The following is a 17970-nucleotide window of genomic DNA, read 5'->3' as shown; positions in this document are numbered from 1 at the left end:
GTTAACAAGTCACGTGAGTTATGGATTTAATGAAAACTAAAACATTGGCTGAGAAAATCCCCACAAACGACGCCAAACTGTCTTACCCAAAATTTAGATATAGGTTTAAACAATTAGATTTTCTAATAAAATAAGGTTAATCTTAGCCAATATTAATATCCAAAAGATAGATGAACTGATTTTGTAGCGAGATATCATGGATACTATTTGAGTAGCAATAAATGGCGATAATAACGCTATATTCAATGATCCAAAAATAAATGAGGTAGCATTAAATAATAGTAAATAGCAATGAATGGCATTTATGTAAATAAATGCATATGAGTCACCCGAAAAAAAGATGAGATTCTTCAATATTCTTTCTGACAAAGATAAATGATTGATAAGACTTTGAATATCTAGATTCTCCTTCGATCGTGAGAGAAAAGATAGATAAAGATCTGAAGAAAAGATATATTTGTATGTGTGTGATAAAGCAAGAATCTTCAAAGAATATCAATTTGTTATTTTTTTACAACGAGTGTCTAATCCCCTCTACAATCCTCTCTCTTTCTCTTTATAAGGGCACATGGGCCAAAAAAAAATCCTAATAGTATAGATGGGAAGAATATTCCTAGAATATTCTCTGTAAGGTCTTATTTCTAAAACTAGTTGTTACTGCTCTGCTAAAGGGAGTACTCGTCCTTGTCCTCTGTTGAGTCAACTCGCCTTCGTCCTCTATTAAAACCAAATCGTGACGCGTGGCAGCCGACTTTCTTAAAGTTGATTTGGCTCACATATAATTATGATAATTTTTAGCCCACACAATATAATGTATGTATAATTTATATATATTAAGTGTATAATCGTGTGCAATTAGCGTATAATCTATATGTACCGACTAGAAATAAATAAATAAATAAATAGTACATTCGGTCGACTTATATAAAGATTCGGCCTGACAAGTGAGGGTTGCTCAAGTAGCTCCAATCTTTTAGATTGTAGGTTCGAGTCAGGAAGGGAACAAAGTGGGGAGCTCCCTTGGAAGGGTAAAAAAAAAAGTGTAAAGATCCCAAAAAAAGTTAAAGAAATTGGTAAGTAATAGAACGTGTAGTGTGACATAAATGTGGGTTTATCGTGTTGATAACACGACAAAGCTGACTTTGAAATTTTATCTTATTATGTGATAGCTTGGTAATTAATTTTTATGCTAGACTGAAGAAATTTGGTGATTTTCATTATTATATTATATAATAAATACAGGATAGTTGATGTACGTTTTGGTTACAAAATATAATCTTGGGACGTTGCTTACTCTGGAATAACTGGAGCATGCTCAATTTGAGAAAATTGGATCAATTAACTAATAACATGCTGAAGTCTTTGAGTTTGTTCTGTAAAATAGGACATTTGATGTCTAGTAAACAACTAGCTATTCATGTTAACTCTAGTTTTCTCTTCCGGGAAAGACGATATATAAAACGAATAATTTCACAGCTTAATGTGAAAGCCAATTTATAAGCAATTCTCCGCATAGTTAATAATTTCTTTTAAGTTGCCAAGCTGAAACCATGAATACATCTAATTTTTCGCATAAAAAACTTTATGCTCTTTAAACTTCAACCAACACAACAACTTTATCCAGTACAAAATCAAGAAAGGAACATATAATCCACCGGAGGATATTACCAACTCTTTTGGCCTAAATAACCTAATAACATTGACTTAAACATAAAAACTGCGACAGTTATAGGCGTTGTACAACAGCTAATCCTGCTCCAGTAAAGTACTAGAAAATGTGCCTCATCATTTTCCTTTGGATTCAATCACCCTCTTGGCAAATGATGGCAAACAGAATGATGCTTTGTGAAGCTGGGGAGGAAAAACAAATAGGAAAAAAATAGCAAAAGTGAGTAACAAATCAAAAGTAGAAGTGTTAAGAGTAATGAAGACAGGCATATAGCATTTTAAAAAATGACAACCAAGGAACAGAATGACAGCATACCTCAGAGTTGTAAAACTTCAAAGGTCCAAGAGTTTTGGTATGGCTGTCATCGTCGTCATCGATGGGGTTAATTGGGTTCTTGAAATCAACTGCAGGTCCCTCAGTAGAGCAGAGCATGAAACCAATCATACCACTGCAATTAATACAAGCCAAACCACCCATATTAGAATCAAACCCAGTATGCTAACAGCAAGAACATGAAGAATTATAAACTATAAATATGCTTCAATCAAAAACTAGTTAAAAGTCAGCAGCATGCAACTCAAAGAAAGAATTTATACCCATAACAACTATGCATCAACGCAAAGCAACTTGGGATTGACTATATGAATTCTCACTGACATGTCGAACCATTTAAGCTCATTTAAGATCCATATAATACAAAATTAGAATAAAAATGAAAAGTACTAGAAGTTCTCGATATTCTCTACTGGCACATAAATCTGTCAGAACTAAAAGACTCCTAGAAAACATAGAACTTATAGTAAATGTAATAGTATGACTAAAATGTATTCTCAACTAACTAGTATTGCATGTATAGATCTTTCACTTCCATTGGGCCATATGCTAGGTCTGTATGGATTCCAAAAGATAGTAGGTCTTTTGAGACAACCTTTCATATAAGATATAAGTAAGAACATAATGAGAGATGAGCAATAAAGCGTGGATAGCAAAATATTCATGTATATTAGGATATCTCAGAATCAAAACATAGAAGTGCACCTTGGATAAGTAGGAACTGTAGTCCATGCATAGTTAACTGAGCCTTTGAAGATTTGGCGGCAATTGGCAACGATTTCTTCAATTATGTGCATGTGAAGCCATATACTCTCAGCCTGTGTAGATACAACCCCTCCTGGACGCAGAGCTCTTGCTATAGAATCAAAGAAAGGCTTTTCGAACAACTCTTGTGCTGGACCTGAAGTTAAAAGAGTGATTGTTTGGGGGCTGAAATGACACGAAATAGGTAGTACTCGAGCAATGACATGATAGATAGATTACCTATAGGGTCAGATGAATCCACTATGACAGCATCGTAAGTTCCTGCAGCAACATTTTTCAAAAATGCAACTCCTGCAGAAACAGGAGGAAAAAGGAAATGCCAAGAACATATGTTAACAAGTGAACAAAAATGAGAACCAACAGAAAAGTTGAGAAGATAACAAAAATTTATTGATCATACCATCACCAATGTGGAGATTAACACGTGGATCCTCGTATCCTACAGCTACATCTGGGAAAAATTGTTTAGAAACCTGTCGGAAGGGGGAAAAAAAATACTTAGTTTCAACATTGCATTACATTTTGCATCAAGGAGCTTAGAGCTGGTAAGTTACAACTGAGATGTCCCAAACACAACATACATTAATTAGCACATTAAAACCTTTAAGTGACAAGTAATACACAGGAAGGGATAAAATCTGGCAGCAGTTCCTGACTAAGATCAAGTATGCCATAAGACACTGCTAATACATGTAATTAGAAGAATCAACATGTTCCTCTACCCTTAGTAAAGAATAAAAATGTCAATAGTGACCAAAAATGTAAATAAGGTACCATTTTTATGAATGAGCATGTACCTCAACTACCATCTTGTCAATCTCACATATGTCAATCTGCTCGACAGAAGAATGACGTGACACCTCACGCAAGACACCACCATCTCCTCCTCCAATAACCAGCACCTGAGGGAAGACAATCAGCTTAAAGTTGGCAAATAAGTTAAAGAGACAAATGGTATAAATAGCTTTAGGACACTATAGCCCTGCAAAAACTGCTCGGTTCATACATAATTCACAAAAAATACACATTTGATATAATCTCTGCTAAAATATAGTAGGGGTAAGCAAACAAAGGAAATATGAAGGTACTTTTAACAAATTACACAAACTGGAAAACAAATATGGATAAGATTCTTAATCTACGGGCTTGATTAGCAATGTGTCATAAGACTTCAAACATTAAATGGTAAATGATGCAAAAAGAACATAAAATTGTACAGACCTTTTTGGGATTTGGAATTGAACAAAGAGGAAGATGAGCGATCATCTCTTGGTAAGCACATTCATCCCTCTCTGTGAGTTGAATCACACCATCCAAAACAAGCACCTTTCCATAAGTTGATGACTGCACCAACAAACAAAATCAAACAAAAATGAGCAGCAGCACATAGTAAAGCACCCATGCATCATAAAAGTTAGAGAAGAGACTAAAACGTTTGTAGATCAACAAAATACCTGAAAAACCATGACATTCTGGTAATCAGACTTCCCTTGAAACAATATCTTCTCAACCTTCAACGAGTGTGCTTCCCCTGCATAATTCCTTCCCTGTCAGTGACATCTTCCTTTTTGCTCTCTCAATTACAAGAATTCACTGGACACTCAAAGGAAAAATCTTTGCAGAATCCTCAATCCCAAACAAAAAAATTTCAAGAAAATGTACAAGCCAAATCTTATTTGTGAATTTCTCAGCTAAAATCGAACTCCCCACACCCGCAAAAAAGACATTTACTAAACCAAAAATCCACCATACAAAACAAGGCAGAAAGCAACTGCAAACCATCAAAAGTAGGTCCATAAACTTTGATAGACACCACCACAAGCATTCACGTACTAAACCCACCAAGAATCGCCAAAAAGACACAAAACTTAGATACCCAAATGCATAATAAAAGTACCCATATCAGATAAAAGCAAACTTTAATACCCCCAGTCATTAAAGTAATTAACCCCAAAAATCCCACCAAAAACAGAACATAAACAGAAACCAAGTGCAACCCAATTACAAAAAGGTACACTCTTGAATGCCCAAATGCCGAAAATCAAAGTAAGCTTTATAGGGGAAAACACAGATGATGCAGAAACAAACCTGGCCGAAAACCCACCAAAAAAACAGAACATAGAAAGAGAAACAAAGTGCAATCCGATTGCCAAAAAGTAAAATCTTGGATACCCAAATGCATAAAATCAAAGCAAACTCTACATAGAAAGCAGAGATGATGAATCAAAGAACAAACCAGGCCAAAGGGGGCTAATCTCAGAGAACCAGCCAGGAAGAACAGAAGAGATATAAGGAGACTCATTGGTGCAACCGTTGTCGTTGTTGTGGTTGGCTGCTTCCATCTCTTCCTGTTGTTGTTCCTCTTCTCTTGGTCTCTTCACAGGCAATACAAATGCTGCACACTCCTCTGCCATCACAAAACCCTCCTCTATTTATAGGGCCCTAAACGAAACAGGAAGTCTTCTACTTTACTTTTAACAGCACAACAATAGTTACCCCAAATCTCAGGACTCTTCAGTCTGAAAATGTATAGCGTGAAAAGATGAAATCTGTTAAGGATTGGTTGTCTTTTTGCTTTAGACTTGCGGTGAAAATTGTAATTTCTCCTTTTATTATTTTAGTTTTTTTTAAAGGTATTGGCTATTTGTGCGGTTGAAACTTGAAAAAACTTAGTCGCACCGAATACTTAATTAACTAAACAATATCAATTTATCAGGATTAAATAATTTATAAGTAAGAATATATATTAATTAATTATTATAATTAAGTGAGAAAAGTCTTTCTGCAAATGCATGTCATGTATCTATTGATTTTGTGTAAAGTTAATAGTCTATTTGGCCAAGCTTCTCAAGAGGCTAGAAGTGTTTTTTTTTTCCAAAAATACTTTTTTTTTTCTTAACTTAAAGTGTTTGGCCAAGCTTTTTTGGAGGAAAAAAGTGCTTTTGGGAAGAAGCAGAAGCAGTTTCTGAGAAACAGAAAAAAGTATCTTCTTCCCAAAAGTAGAAGCAGAAGCAGTTTTGATTTTTCTTCTTACCAAGAATACCTTTAACAAAATATAGTTTATACCAAAATAACCGTTAAACCTAATACTTAGGATATTAATATTTATTATTTTTAGGATAACTTTTTAATATATAGTGACTTTAGGAGTGAATGCTTTTATATTTGTTGAATGATTTTTAATATATTTAACTTATATTAAAAGTATTAAGTACTTTTAAATTTTATTTTCATATTTTACTTAAATAAAATGAAAAGATTTAATTATTGCTTGTAATAATAAATTTTTGAGATTATTTATTTATTTATAATATTAACTATTAAGTAAATATATTCATGTCCTTATTCGTAATTTGATACTTAAAAGCACTTTCTAAAAAACTTGGCCAAACACAAATTATTGATCAAAAGTACTTTTCAGAGTGATTAGCCAAATACAAACTGCTTCTGTCCAAAAGTACTTTTTTCAAAAGCACTTCTCAAAATAAACTGATTTTTCCAGTTTGGCCAAACATGCTATAAGGTGGAAGATAGCAAATATCACGTGGAATAGTTAAAGTGTGTGTAAATTAGTTGGAATACCACTTTTATAAATAAAATAAAAAGAGATCTAAATTTAGGCCTCATTTGATTTTATTAAAATTAAAACGTCTGAATTTGAATACATATTTGAATATTAATATGTGTATTAAGATTAAAACGATTGAATCTGAATATTAAGATGTTATACTAAGATCCGAATATTGACTAATTAAGATTGTTTATTTTCTCTATATTTATATGTGTAAAACTTTCTTTATTTTAATATTAATAAGTATAAATTCAAATTAAATAATCTAATACTATATTAATAAAATATTTTTTAATTATATTGTAGTTGGTGGAGATATGGCTAAATGTGGTAATTGTGGGTGCCGAGTGGGTAGTGGCTGGTGGTGGTGTTGGTTGATAGTCATGATTATGGGTAGTGGATGACAGTAATAGTTAATTGTGGCGGTGACTGATAACGGTGATTCGTGATATATAGTGATGGTTGTGTTGATTGGTGATTGTTGTAATAATGGTGGTTGGAAGTGATGGATGATAATGATGGCTGGTGGTAGTGACAAATGACATTCGTGCTTGGCAACGATGGTGGTTACGGGTGATGATGATGGTAATAGTGGTGGATAGTGGGTGATTGTAGTCTATAATGGTGGAGGGCATCGATAGCAGTGGTGATGATGTTTAATGGTGAAAGTGTAGGAGCAATAGTGAAATATATTTTTTTAAATAAATTCTTGAATGTATAACATCTTAACGAGGTTAAAACTCTATTACAGACTCATTAAGTGGTTGTAAAATTAAAAAAATAAGTAGACGTAATAGTTAAGATATGAACGATTAAGATTCAGATCTAAAAAATAAACGCACTTAATGACTGAGATCTGAAGTATTGAAATTCATATCAAACAAATAAGGCATTAATTCCATTAATGTATGGGTTTTGTGCGTGATAAACAATGTTAGTATGTGACAGTTTGGACAAAATCTGATTGAAATTAACAAAAAATTTTGAAATTAAACTTAACAAAGAATATTGATTATTACTTAAAAAAATTCATTTTTAAGAATTGCAAAAATTCTTAAATTGGAAATACTTTAACGTTAATTATTTTCACGGAGAGGAGGCTTGATTGCAATTTGCAAGTGTGAAATGTGATTATTGTAAAATGATGGGAGGCTTTTCCAGCTCAACTAGGGGTTTACGTGTTTTTACTAGGTATCAACTTTTGGTCAAAAGATTGGGCCCCACTAAATTCCCCAACAACCCCTTGCCAAAAAAAAAAAGGACAAAAAAGAAAAAGAAATAAAGGAGCATCTTTTTCAGAATATCAAGGAGATTGCATCTTCTTCTACCTACCACTTCACATTTTTCACAAGCCCATAACTTTAGGCACTTTATTTGCAGAATGAGTTCATGCGGTGTGTACTGACTACTGAGTTTAACAAAAGGTTGTGGCAGAATAAAATCATAAATTACTCATTCATTCTTACTTAGAAATTTAGAGTTCGAGCTTTATGAAAGAAACTTTTTTTAATCGGGAGAGCTTTACCTTCAAAATGAAATTTTTCAACACAAATTCGAATTAGCTGATCCAAAAGAGATATTGCACATGAGATGAAAAAACAAAAATATTATAATACTAAAATATATAATAGTCTGTGGTAAGCGTAATATAATATCCTAAAAACAACTATAACTAATAATAAAACAATCAATGACGTACGTAAAAAATTTCGTAAGCTAGTGTCCATATTTGAAAAGGCGAACAAATGAATAAATTATTGTAACGGCAAGCGATGGCATTTTTTATATTTATACCTAATATTTTAATTTTATTTATTATTTATACATACATATTACGAAAAAAACTCTGATGAAGTGATGTCAAGCAAGATTTATAACTCGTATAACTAATTAAATTGCATTAATAAGGTTTAAATTAGCGAGAATGTTATGAAGATTTTAATAATTCATACCCCACCTGCCACATACCAAAGAAAAGAGAAATATCCCAATTCCCACCTAACGCATATCCGTATTGTTTATCCTAACATGTTGACTACATTCGTACTAGTATTTGATAAGTCGTCTAACTTTGTTTCGTCACTTAGTAGGAGTATTAGTTTTTGCATAGTACTGTGCTTTCCTCTGTTTGGACTTTGGATCCCAAGCTCTTCGTTCTTTTCTTCCTTTCCTTTTCTTTAGTTGTGCATAAAATAGGGTACTCTAGAATAGTGTCTATTTTTACTTTCAAATATTGTTGCCTCAACTTGCAAAGAATTAGATTCTGTAATAGGTTTAATCAAATAAAGGGTTGTTATTGAATTACTTTGCAACATACAAATTCAGAAGGTGAGACTAACCAAATTCACAATGATTTAGTAGATGATTAAACATGGATATTTTTTTTGGTTACGCCGGTTATTGATTTTATTATGCTTTACGCCCTGACACGCGCCTAGGGTTAAAGTAGCCATTTTGCTATTTGTGCATTTGGCCGTTCAAGACTGTCTGGAACCAAAATATGATTTTTGGACTCAAAGAATCAAAATATATGGGCAAAAAAAACTGGCCACCATAATAAGTATAGCGCGTTATTTCACCACGATATACCTTAACAACACGTTTGTCCGTTATGGTATAGCGCGGTGCATAACCGCGTTATACTTAATTATTGGGCCCGCCAATAATTCTTCTGATATTAACTGACACACCAGTAATTCAACAGGGTATAACGCGGTGAATTACCGCGCTTTACTTAAAATTTGGGCTCCCTGTACTTAATTGGCCGACCAATAATTCTACCGGGTATAGCGCGCATATTTAAGGCGCTATACATCAATTTTTTCCTTATTTAAAGAGTTTCAGGAGGATTTTGTAAAAATCCATTCAGAATCTTTCAAGTCTTCCGAAATATTTGTTCGTTAAGTTATTTTGCATTTTGTCATAATGTCTGAAAAATGAAGAATTAGGGTTTCATTATATTGGGGAGGGGATGAGGTTGTGGTGGAGAATAACTCAGTACACTATAGTTGTTCGCCACAGTGTCATATTAAGTTGTCACTTACAATGGAGTACGATACATTGGTATCATTGTTATGTAAAAAATTGAGTGTGAACAAACGTTCGGTGAATATTAAAGTAACCAGAAGATATCCGTACTTTGTTACTCCGCAAGGGGTTGCTTATTATGCTGAGTTTAACATCGAAGACGATGAAACTCTCAGATATTTTTTGAGGACTCTGGATGTAAAAATATTGAAAATGTATGTCAAGGCTGAAGACATTCGCAATAATAAGGTTTCACAAAGTAGGGATATCCCTCAATCATCGGGTGGTTATTTTGGAGCAGTTTTAGCCGAACAGGTTTTGGATGAAAGAGTTTGGCCTGATCTAAACTTATCTCCACGGGCGAATGAGGAGCAAGGAAATAATTTCTTCCATAGTTTACATAATTCACAAGTCGAGTGGTAAACTTCAATTTTCCTTTGTGTTACGATGTTTATTTTTATGTAATGAATTTGTATTAACACTCATATATTCCACAGGGGGTACCGGCCAGATATGAATTTTACAAGTTATAAACCAACGCCCAGTTGGAATATGCCTAGTTTTAGTGTGTTGGATCATGGTGGTCCATCCGGGAGTCATCATCAATAGGATAATGCCCATCATGGGATATCAACACATTATGATTTGTAAGTGAAGTGATAAAGCTATATGTAAATTTTGGATCAATTTGATAAACTCGTTATTTTATTGGTTGTGCAGTGAAAACGAGCAACTTGAAGGTCATGTCCTTACTCAATTACCCGAAGACGACATATTTAATCGGGATCTAGCTAATGCGTAGAGTCAGGAAGAGAATAGTGATTATGACAGCAATGTTGATGAGTCTGGAGATGACACACCCTTCCCTGATGAAGGTGATGAGGAGGAGGAAGAGAATGTTGAACCTGATCTGATGAGGGAGCATGCTCCACCTCCCGTTAGACCAGGAGTATACGAGTCCCACGTGCCGTTTCATTCAAGGGAGATTCCCTACCTTGATCATTTGCCAAATATGCCGGATGTGGATGCCCTCACTAGGGATCTTGATAAAATTCGGACAACAATGTGGGATAATCTAGAACAATGGTGCTATCAAAGGACATGCTGATAAAGCGCGCCTAAGCAGGGCGGTGCGAATGTACAGCATAAAAGAGTATCGTGAGATCGTGGTTCATGAGTCATCTCTGGATGTATACAGGGTTATTTTGTCATGGATGGTTTACGGGTTGTAATTGGATGCTGCGTGCGAGGAAGATGAAAATAAATATGTGGGTTGTGGGTAAATACATTGACACCCACAATTATGAAATGGACACATTCAGTGGGAATCATTTTAACTTGAATGTTGACTTGATTTCTCTTGTTTTGATTCCACACATTGAAACGTTCATAAGGTACAAGATCAAAGAGTGTATAACATCTGTCCACCAGGTATATGGGTGTACCATTACCAAAAGAAAGATATTTCTCGGGCGCAAACGTGCATTTGAAATTATTTATAGTAACTGGGATAAGTCCTTTGCATCTTTACCCAGGTACATAGCCGCATTGCAACACTTTAACCCCGAGACTGTTGTTGAATGGAAGTTTGAGCGGAGTCCGGGAAGAGCATAACACATATATTCAGATATGTGTTCTGGCATTTAAACCAGCCATTGATGGTTTTTTGCATTGTCGGCCGGTAATATCCATAGACGGCACTCATGTCTATGGAAAGTATAATATTAAGTTGTTGATCGTTGTTGCAGTAGATGCTAATGGAAGTATATTTCCCCTAACATTTGCTATTTGTTCCAATGAAAGCCAAGAGATGTGGACATTATTTTTGAACCACTTGAAGGAGCGCGTTGTCAAACAGCGTTCAAGTATTTGCCTAATATCTGATCGTCATGGCGGTATTTTAAGTTCTGTACAGAATTTGCGTGCATGGCCGAAACAGTATGTCTACCACCGTTACTGTGTGAGGCACATGAAGGCCAACTTCCAGAGGGCTTATCCAAATAAGGACTTGCATGATTTAATATGGATGGCTGCAACAGATCACCAAGAGTGTAAATTCAGGAGGCGAATGGAATTGATCGGGCAGGAAGACCAAGGAGCCTATACTTGGTTGATGCGACATGAGCTTGACAAGTGGACTTTGCATGCAGATGGTGACAGAAGATGGGGAATTCTGACTACACATATGTCAGAGTCTTTCAACGAGTTATTGAAATCTGCACGTGGATTGCCTGTCACTGCCATGGTGTGGATGTCATTCATGCCATGGTGGATTGAAAGGTTTAAAGGTGCATCCTCATTGATGGAAAGGGGTGTTGAATGTATGCCAATACCAATGAAAAGATTTGAGAAATACAGGAAGCGAGCACAATGGCATTCATTTTTGCAATATTGTAACGAGCGAGATAGTTTTGAAGTTCGCACCGCTATCCATCATAACCGAGGGAATAATACACACACCGTCAATGAAACCAGAAGGTTATGCTACTGTGAAAAATGGTCCATCTATCACATGTCGTGCTCACATGCCATGAAGTGCTTTCAACATACAGGTTTCGCGGCAACGAGGTACGTTGATAAAGGATATAGTATTGTTGCATACTTAAACACCTATAGTGGACAGTTGCAGGCGGTGGGTGCTGAGCATTATTGGCCGCCAGAACCATTTAAAATGGTGTGTAACAAGGAGTATGTGTGTTAACGACAAGTGCAGAAAAGAATGCATATACGGAACTAAATGGATATTGGTGATACCGTTTATGCGTATAAATATGGCATATGCTCCCAAACAGGACACGATCGCTGTAAATATCCTTCAGCTGGTTTGGGTAGCGGTGGTAATTCAGCTCTCGGTGAAAGTTCATCCAATGTGCCCAATTATCAAGGATACACGTAGTGTTTTGTTGCAATAATTTGTTGTAATAAATATATGTAAATATTCAGCTTGCAAAATGTATGAAATAAAATTACGATTCCAATGGGGTTAAATCTAATTGATTTTTAGCATTAATACTTCAGTTCAACAATTTAACATACACCCCAAGAAAAAAGAACAATAGTCATTCGCCATTATCGTCGTTGTTTGGCACGATTTCAATGTCATTGTCTTCATCTTCTTCATCAACATCGTCTACGCACCCTTCGGGACCGAGGGCATCGTAATCTAGGCCCCAATTGACACACATTTCTTGTATTTTATCTCTATCATCAATAAGACCACTTGCTTGATTTCTACAACAATATGGGACTCCAACGTCCAATGTCTATGGTAGAAACACATGCGCAAATAATGTAAAACATAAATAATGTTGCTATTATATACAGAATGTCATATGTACAGATAATAAAAATGTCAATGTGTCCCACAGCCTGTATACTTTAAAGCATTGGCCGGCCTGAGGCGCATCCCATCCCGTCCGGATACAAAATCAGGATCATCCTCATCACGTCGTCTCTTTATCGGAGGATGCGCTGCAACATCATCGTCGGTAAGGCTGGCAGGCTCGGTAGAAGGGGTCGTCGGTCCAACAGTAACCTACAGAATAATAAGATATTTTAGTATATGAAATATATATTACTAATGTACGTGTTAGCTAAAAAAATATTTAATGGTCTTACCATGGTCTCGGCGGGCTCCTGAATATAATCATTTGTCTCAGGCATCTTAATGTCGCACAAAGTGGCCTCCGTGACGGGCGAGGATGATGCCTTTTAAAAACAAATGCTTTAGATATTGATGACTAATCAATGAGATAAAAATACATATAAATAATAGTAATACAAACAAACCTGCGCCTGTGAAAGATCCTCAGCATCCCTCGATGATGACCCATAACTCAGTCGGCACCCACTATGCACATCTCGTGTCGGACGATCCTCAGCAACCGTCGATGGCACTGGGGGACCAGGAAAATACTTATCCCACTCCTGTCACGTAATAGTCGTGCCCGTGATCAACAATAGAGCTGACGGGGTCACCACTGAAGTCCCTAGCGTCAGCAGAAGGTTGAATGATGACATATCATGATGAGCATCGCCTGGCTCAGGGTGGTCACCCAGCTGATCAACTCTAAAATCCTCAAAAGGTGGCTCAACGCCCCCTTGCTGGGGACCACGTCTTCGCCGACCCTCACGACCTCGTGGGACACCTCTTCCTCTCTGGGCACGCCTGCCACGTCGACCACGTTCAGGCTCCACTGCCGGCCCACGATGGTACTGCTCTGGCAGCAGATAATTAGCCTCGTGTCCTAAGTGCTCGTCATCTCGGGCTCGCCTCAATGTCCGGGAAGCCAGATCTGTAACCTGGAGGCCATACTCGTGCAAAGTTGTCGCTCCCTCGCCGGTATGCTACTGCATTTGCAGCCCCAACTAGTAGAACAGATGTAAGCCAATAGCCTGCATAACATGTAAAATATTAATTACGGAACGCTAGGTTAACGTTATAAGTAAGTATAACGAATCACATACCAGTGTCTCATGTCTCCCGGTGTATGGAATGCACCGACCACCAGCGCGATGAACGGGATTCCCGATGAAAAGTCGGGTAACACTGCGGTACCAGCCCATATACTCATGCTCACTATACGTACGCTCAGGTGGAGGAGGTGGCGGAAATCAGGTCATGCCGATGGTCCCAAATCTCAATTTGCACCTCTAGCCAGGCCACATATGTCTGGTCAACCCTGGAACAATCATCCCGCTGTTAATGTGTCCTAAGCCAAGTGGGCAGAGTAGGTAAAACTGCGGTTGACCAAACTGGCGAAGGACTCGCTCGGTGGCATGATGCTCGACAATATCGAGACACATCAATGGGACGGAAGAGCTCCACATAAGTCGGTCGCTTGAGCAATAATCGGGCAAACCAGCTATTAGCTCGTCATTGTATGGCCTCCATATGAACTATTAAGTAAAAACAAGAATAGTGAGTAAACACAAATATATAAAGCCAGACCAAGTAAACTTAAGTATACATGTACCTGTGCGCCCTCCAGCAAATCCAACAAATCCCGGGAAAAGGGGAGATTATGTCGAGCCTCGACCTCGCGTCCGTAGACTCGTCTATCAACCCACCTCCTAGTTAAAGGGAGAAACGGTGGAGGTGGTGCATCCGGAGCGATGGGTGGTAGAGGTGGCTGCAACTGCAGAAACCGCTCCCAGGCCCAAACCTAATATATAATATGGACGTAAATTTTAAGGTATATTTTTACTATGTATGTTATAATCTTGAAAATAATTGACTATGTTTTCACCTGCAGCAGCGGCAAAAATTCGGTAACGTCTCGTTGGGTGCCCATGTTCGCCCGACACATCTGCCTATACAAGTAACCTAGAACAGCTGCACCCCAGCTGTAACTAGGTAAATCATCTAACCGCTCAAGATGATGAAGAAATCTCAAACTGACTAGGTTTCCCGAAGTGTTCGGGAATAACACCCCACCAAACATAAGCAGTATCAACAATCTCATGTATCGGTTGATATGAAGATCCGGTGTATCATCCGTAATGTCCGCATCCATCGCCTCCAAATGCAGCCGGACGGGCGTCAACTGCAAATGACTGGCCCCACTCAATGCAGCCTCCTCCGTTGGCTGGAAATCGGCGAGCTACTGCAACATCTCCAGGTACTGCAATCCCGTATATTCTCTGAGAGCATGTGGGTAAGCTACAAGATGTCCATCAACCGGCAGCCTATACATAACCTCCATCCTGAAGCATGATAGTAGCCTAGCCAATGAGTAAATGAAACGTGTGCGTCTCCGGTCGCCACTGCTCTATCAAAGTCGTGATCAATGACCAGTCCAACTGCAACCGGCCAATCTCTATGATCCTATAGAAACCCGTATCCTGAAGGCGTCTGACTATACGGGAATGGAATGGGTGGGCCCTAAGAAAGTCCTACATATCGTCTACCCGTCTAGCGCGGAATGTCTAGGCCAAACACTGCCCCTCCCATATGTACGAAAACCTATGCTCGGCCTGTAGCAACAGTAGCTCTAGCGATGCAGGTCCGGGATGTACAGGCGGAACCTCCATGACGACTAATGTAAATTGAACAATATTAATTAAAGTATTTTTCTTTTTCATTGCTTAACATCTTTAAATATATTGCAATATCTTTAAAATTAAAATTTATTCGATATTTTTACTATATTGTTAATTAGGTTGATACATTTTTTATATTATAATTTTATATTTTATATGTTAGTTTCTTATTTTATATGTTAGTTTATTATTTTATATGTTAGTTTAGTACTCACCTATTTTTTACTATAATAAAATTAAATATAATTTTCATAACTATACAAGATTTAATTATTAAATATTCATGTAACAATACTTAGTTTGACAAATATTGTTGTTTTCTAATGTTATTTTCTTACGTTTGTTGACTAGAATTCGAGAAAGTTTGTGTTTGAACTATCAACTTTTTTCAGATATTTTTGGGTTTAACAGATAATTAAATGATTAATTTTAATAACTACAAAGATACTCCGCTAAAGGGCACTACATTACAAATACGAGCACTACATTAAAATTACGAGCACAAGATACCACTACAGGGAACTAAAATTATATATTCATATATGTACAACAATAACATCTAAATAATATTAATTATTCCTAAAATAATAATTTATGTATTTTACTAATCTTTTAGCAAATAAATAATCTAAACCAGATAAAAATAATAAATTAATTTAATCACAAAACATTCGCGGAAAAACATATACCAAAGTAAAAATTAACTAATTAATATTTTTTAACAACTAATAAATATTTCTCAATTTTACTAATTTTTTTATCACACTAATAATATAATTCGGATAAAAAATAACAAATTAATTAAATAACAAAACAATCACAAAATAACATAGAACACAGTAAAAATAACTAATAGGCATTTTTTATACTTGAGTTTTAACAAAAAATAAGTCGGAATATCTCGATTTAAATTTTTTGGAAAGTTAAAGATTTGGTGATTTGGAGCTGAAACAAGCAACCCACTATGAAATAACGCCTTAGATACGATGTGGGACCGAGAATCTATACTTTTTGTTAGATCGGTGGGCTCCACTCGAGTTTTTTTGTTAAAAATGGGGGGGGGGGGGGGAGGGAGGGGGAAGCTTCTGGTTTTGGGAGTAGGGAAGGAGATGGTCCGTTTATTTATGTAGGTATAGCGCGCTTATTTACTGCGCTATACTATAGCGCGGTAAATAAGCGTGCTATAACTTTTCGCCCATTTAAGTTCAAGTATAGCGTGGTTATGCACCGTGCTATACCTTAACGGACAAACATGCCGTTAAGGCATAGCGCGGTGAAATACCGCGCTATACATATTATGATGGCCAGTTTTTTCCCTATATATTTTGATTCATTGAGTCCAAAAGAATCATATTTTGGTTCCGGACTCTTTCAAGACTACTAACGGCTAAGAATAAAGCTGAAAAAGGCACTGTTGCTTTTCTCACCATAATCTTTCTTGAACTGTTCCACTATATCAAATTCCTAGTGGAGTATTATTGTTTTAACAAATAAAATCATTTACTTGCTTACCAACTATAATACCTTGCCAAGTTTTTGTTATTGACCTGTATTACTGTAATAAATATTAAAAACAGTAAACTTTCTGAAGAAAGTCAGTAGAAACAGTATGTCAAAATAATATCTGAAAAAATAATTTTTGGAATAAATTGAGCCCACTGAATACACAGTGTGTCCTTAAGAAAATTATTCCTCTCAAGTACCCGAGGTGCTGGAATATATCCTCCCAGGATAGAACGATTAACTCACCAGAGTGTTGGTACCAAAAATGCCAATGAACAGCGAACCACTCGAAGGCTGTAAAACATACTGAAATTTTGTACCGAAGAAGAAGAAGAAGATCAGCTATTAGAACAGGTGGGAAGAAATATTGCGGGAAAACAGAAAGAGGATTTTAAATAATCCGAGAATAAAAACAGACCGGACCGGGTCGCGGGTCATGGGTTATTTCGAATTTTTTATTAATTAATTAAATTAATTGATTAAATAATTGAAAGAATTTTTTTTCAAAAAGATTAATCAATCAATCTTTGACCGAATCTGAAGTCGAAGCTGAAGCCGAAGCCAAAGCCGAAGCCAAAGCCGAAGCCGAAGCCGAAGCCGAAGTCGAGCCGAGCAACCGAGCGAGCGACGACGACGGCGCGAGGCTTGCCTTCTTCTTAACTCTTTAAGAGCTAGAAGAAGAGCAATTGTATATATACCCATCAAAAATCTTTTCTTCCTCCAATATGGGACAATGTCCCTTTGTCAAGGAAGGAAACTCAAATATTTCATTTTCCCTCCATTTTCTATTCATCCTCTTTAAGCTACACAAGCTTAAAATCCCAACAATCCCCCACATGAATGGGGAATGGCTATAAAATAAAAAAGAATGCACGGACGTGTGTGTGTTTTACATGCAAGAATTAATTGCATCTGGATAAGTAGGTTTCCCTTTGAACTTTCCGTAGTGAACTTATATCAGATATACTCGGTCAATCGGTAGATTTGATATCTTTGAACCGTCGAGCTTGTTATATACCTAGACAATATAAGTCACACAATCAATCCTTAACCATCTATG

The 17970-nt window shown here is 36.5% G+C and overlaps 1 protein-coding gene across 1 annotated transcript; it reads right to left on the bottom strand.

Annotated features, from left to right (window-relative positions):
• Nucleotides 1-1493: 1493 nt before the first annotated feature.
• LOC104114765 (spermidine synthase) lies at nt 1494-5351 on the bottom strand. Its single transcript, XM_009625282.4, has 9 exons — nt 5004-5351; nt 4222-4298; nt 3989-4111; nt 3565-3669; nt 3168-3240; nt 2987-3058; nt 2708-2903; nt 1985-2117; nt 1494-1851 (listed from the first exon to the last, which is right to left on the bottom strand). Exons 1-9 carry the CDS (start codon nt 5179-5181, stop codon nt 1786-1788), a joined length of 1023 nt encoding a protein of 340 aa, XP_009623577.1. The 5' UTR covers nt 5182-5351; the 3' UTR covers nt 1494-1785.
• Between the last annotated feature and the right edge of the window lie 12619 nt (nt 5352-17970).

This window comes from Nicotiana tomentosiformis, chromosome 10 (genome assembly GCF_000390325.3).
Source record: "Nicotiana tomentosiformis chromosome 10, ASM39032v3, whole genome shotgun sequence".
Taxonomy (NCBI): Eukaryota; Viridiplantae; Streptophyta; class Magnoliopsida; order Solanales; family Solanaceae; genus Nicotiana; species Nicotiana tomentosiformis.
The sequence above is the reverse complement of the archived record's forward strand: the minus strand, read 5'-3'. Positions and strand labels throughout refer to the sequence as shown.

Bases quoted from the DNA above. Each gene is read 5' to 3' on its own strand.
- LOC104114765 (XM_009625282.4), bottom strand. From the start codon at position 5,181: ATGGCAGAGGAGTGTGCAGCATTTGTATTGCCTGTGAAGAGACCAAGA. The intron at 4,299-5,003 runs GTTTGTTCTTTG...GGAATTATGCAG, and splicing joins GATTAGCCCCCTTTGGCCTG to GGGAAGCACACTCGTTGAAG. The intron at 2,904-2,986 runs GTAATCTATCTA...TTTTAACTTCAG, and splicing joins GGATTCATCTGACCCTATAG to GTCCAGCACAAGAGTTGTTC.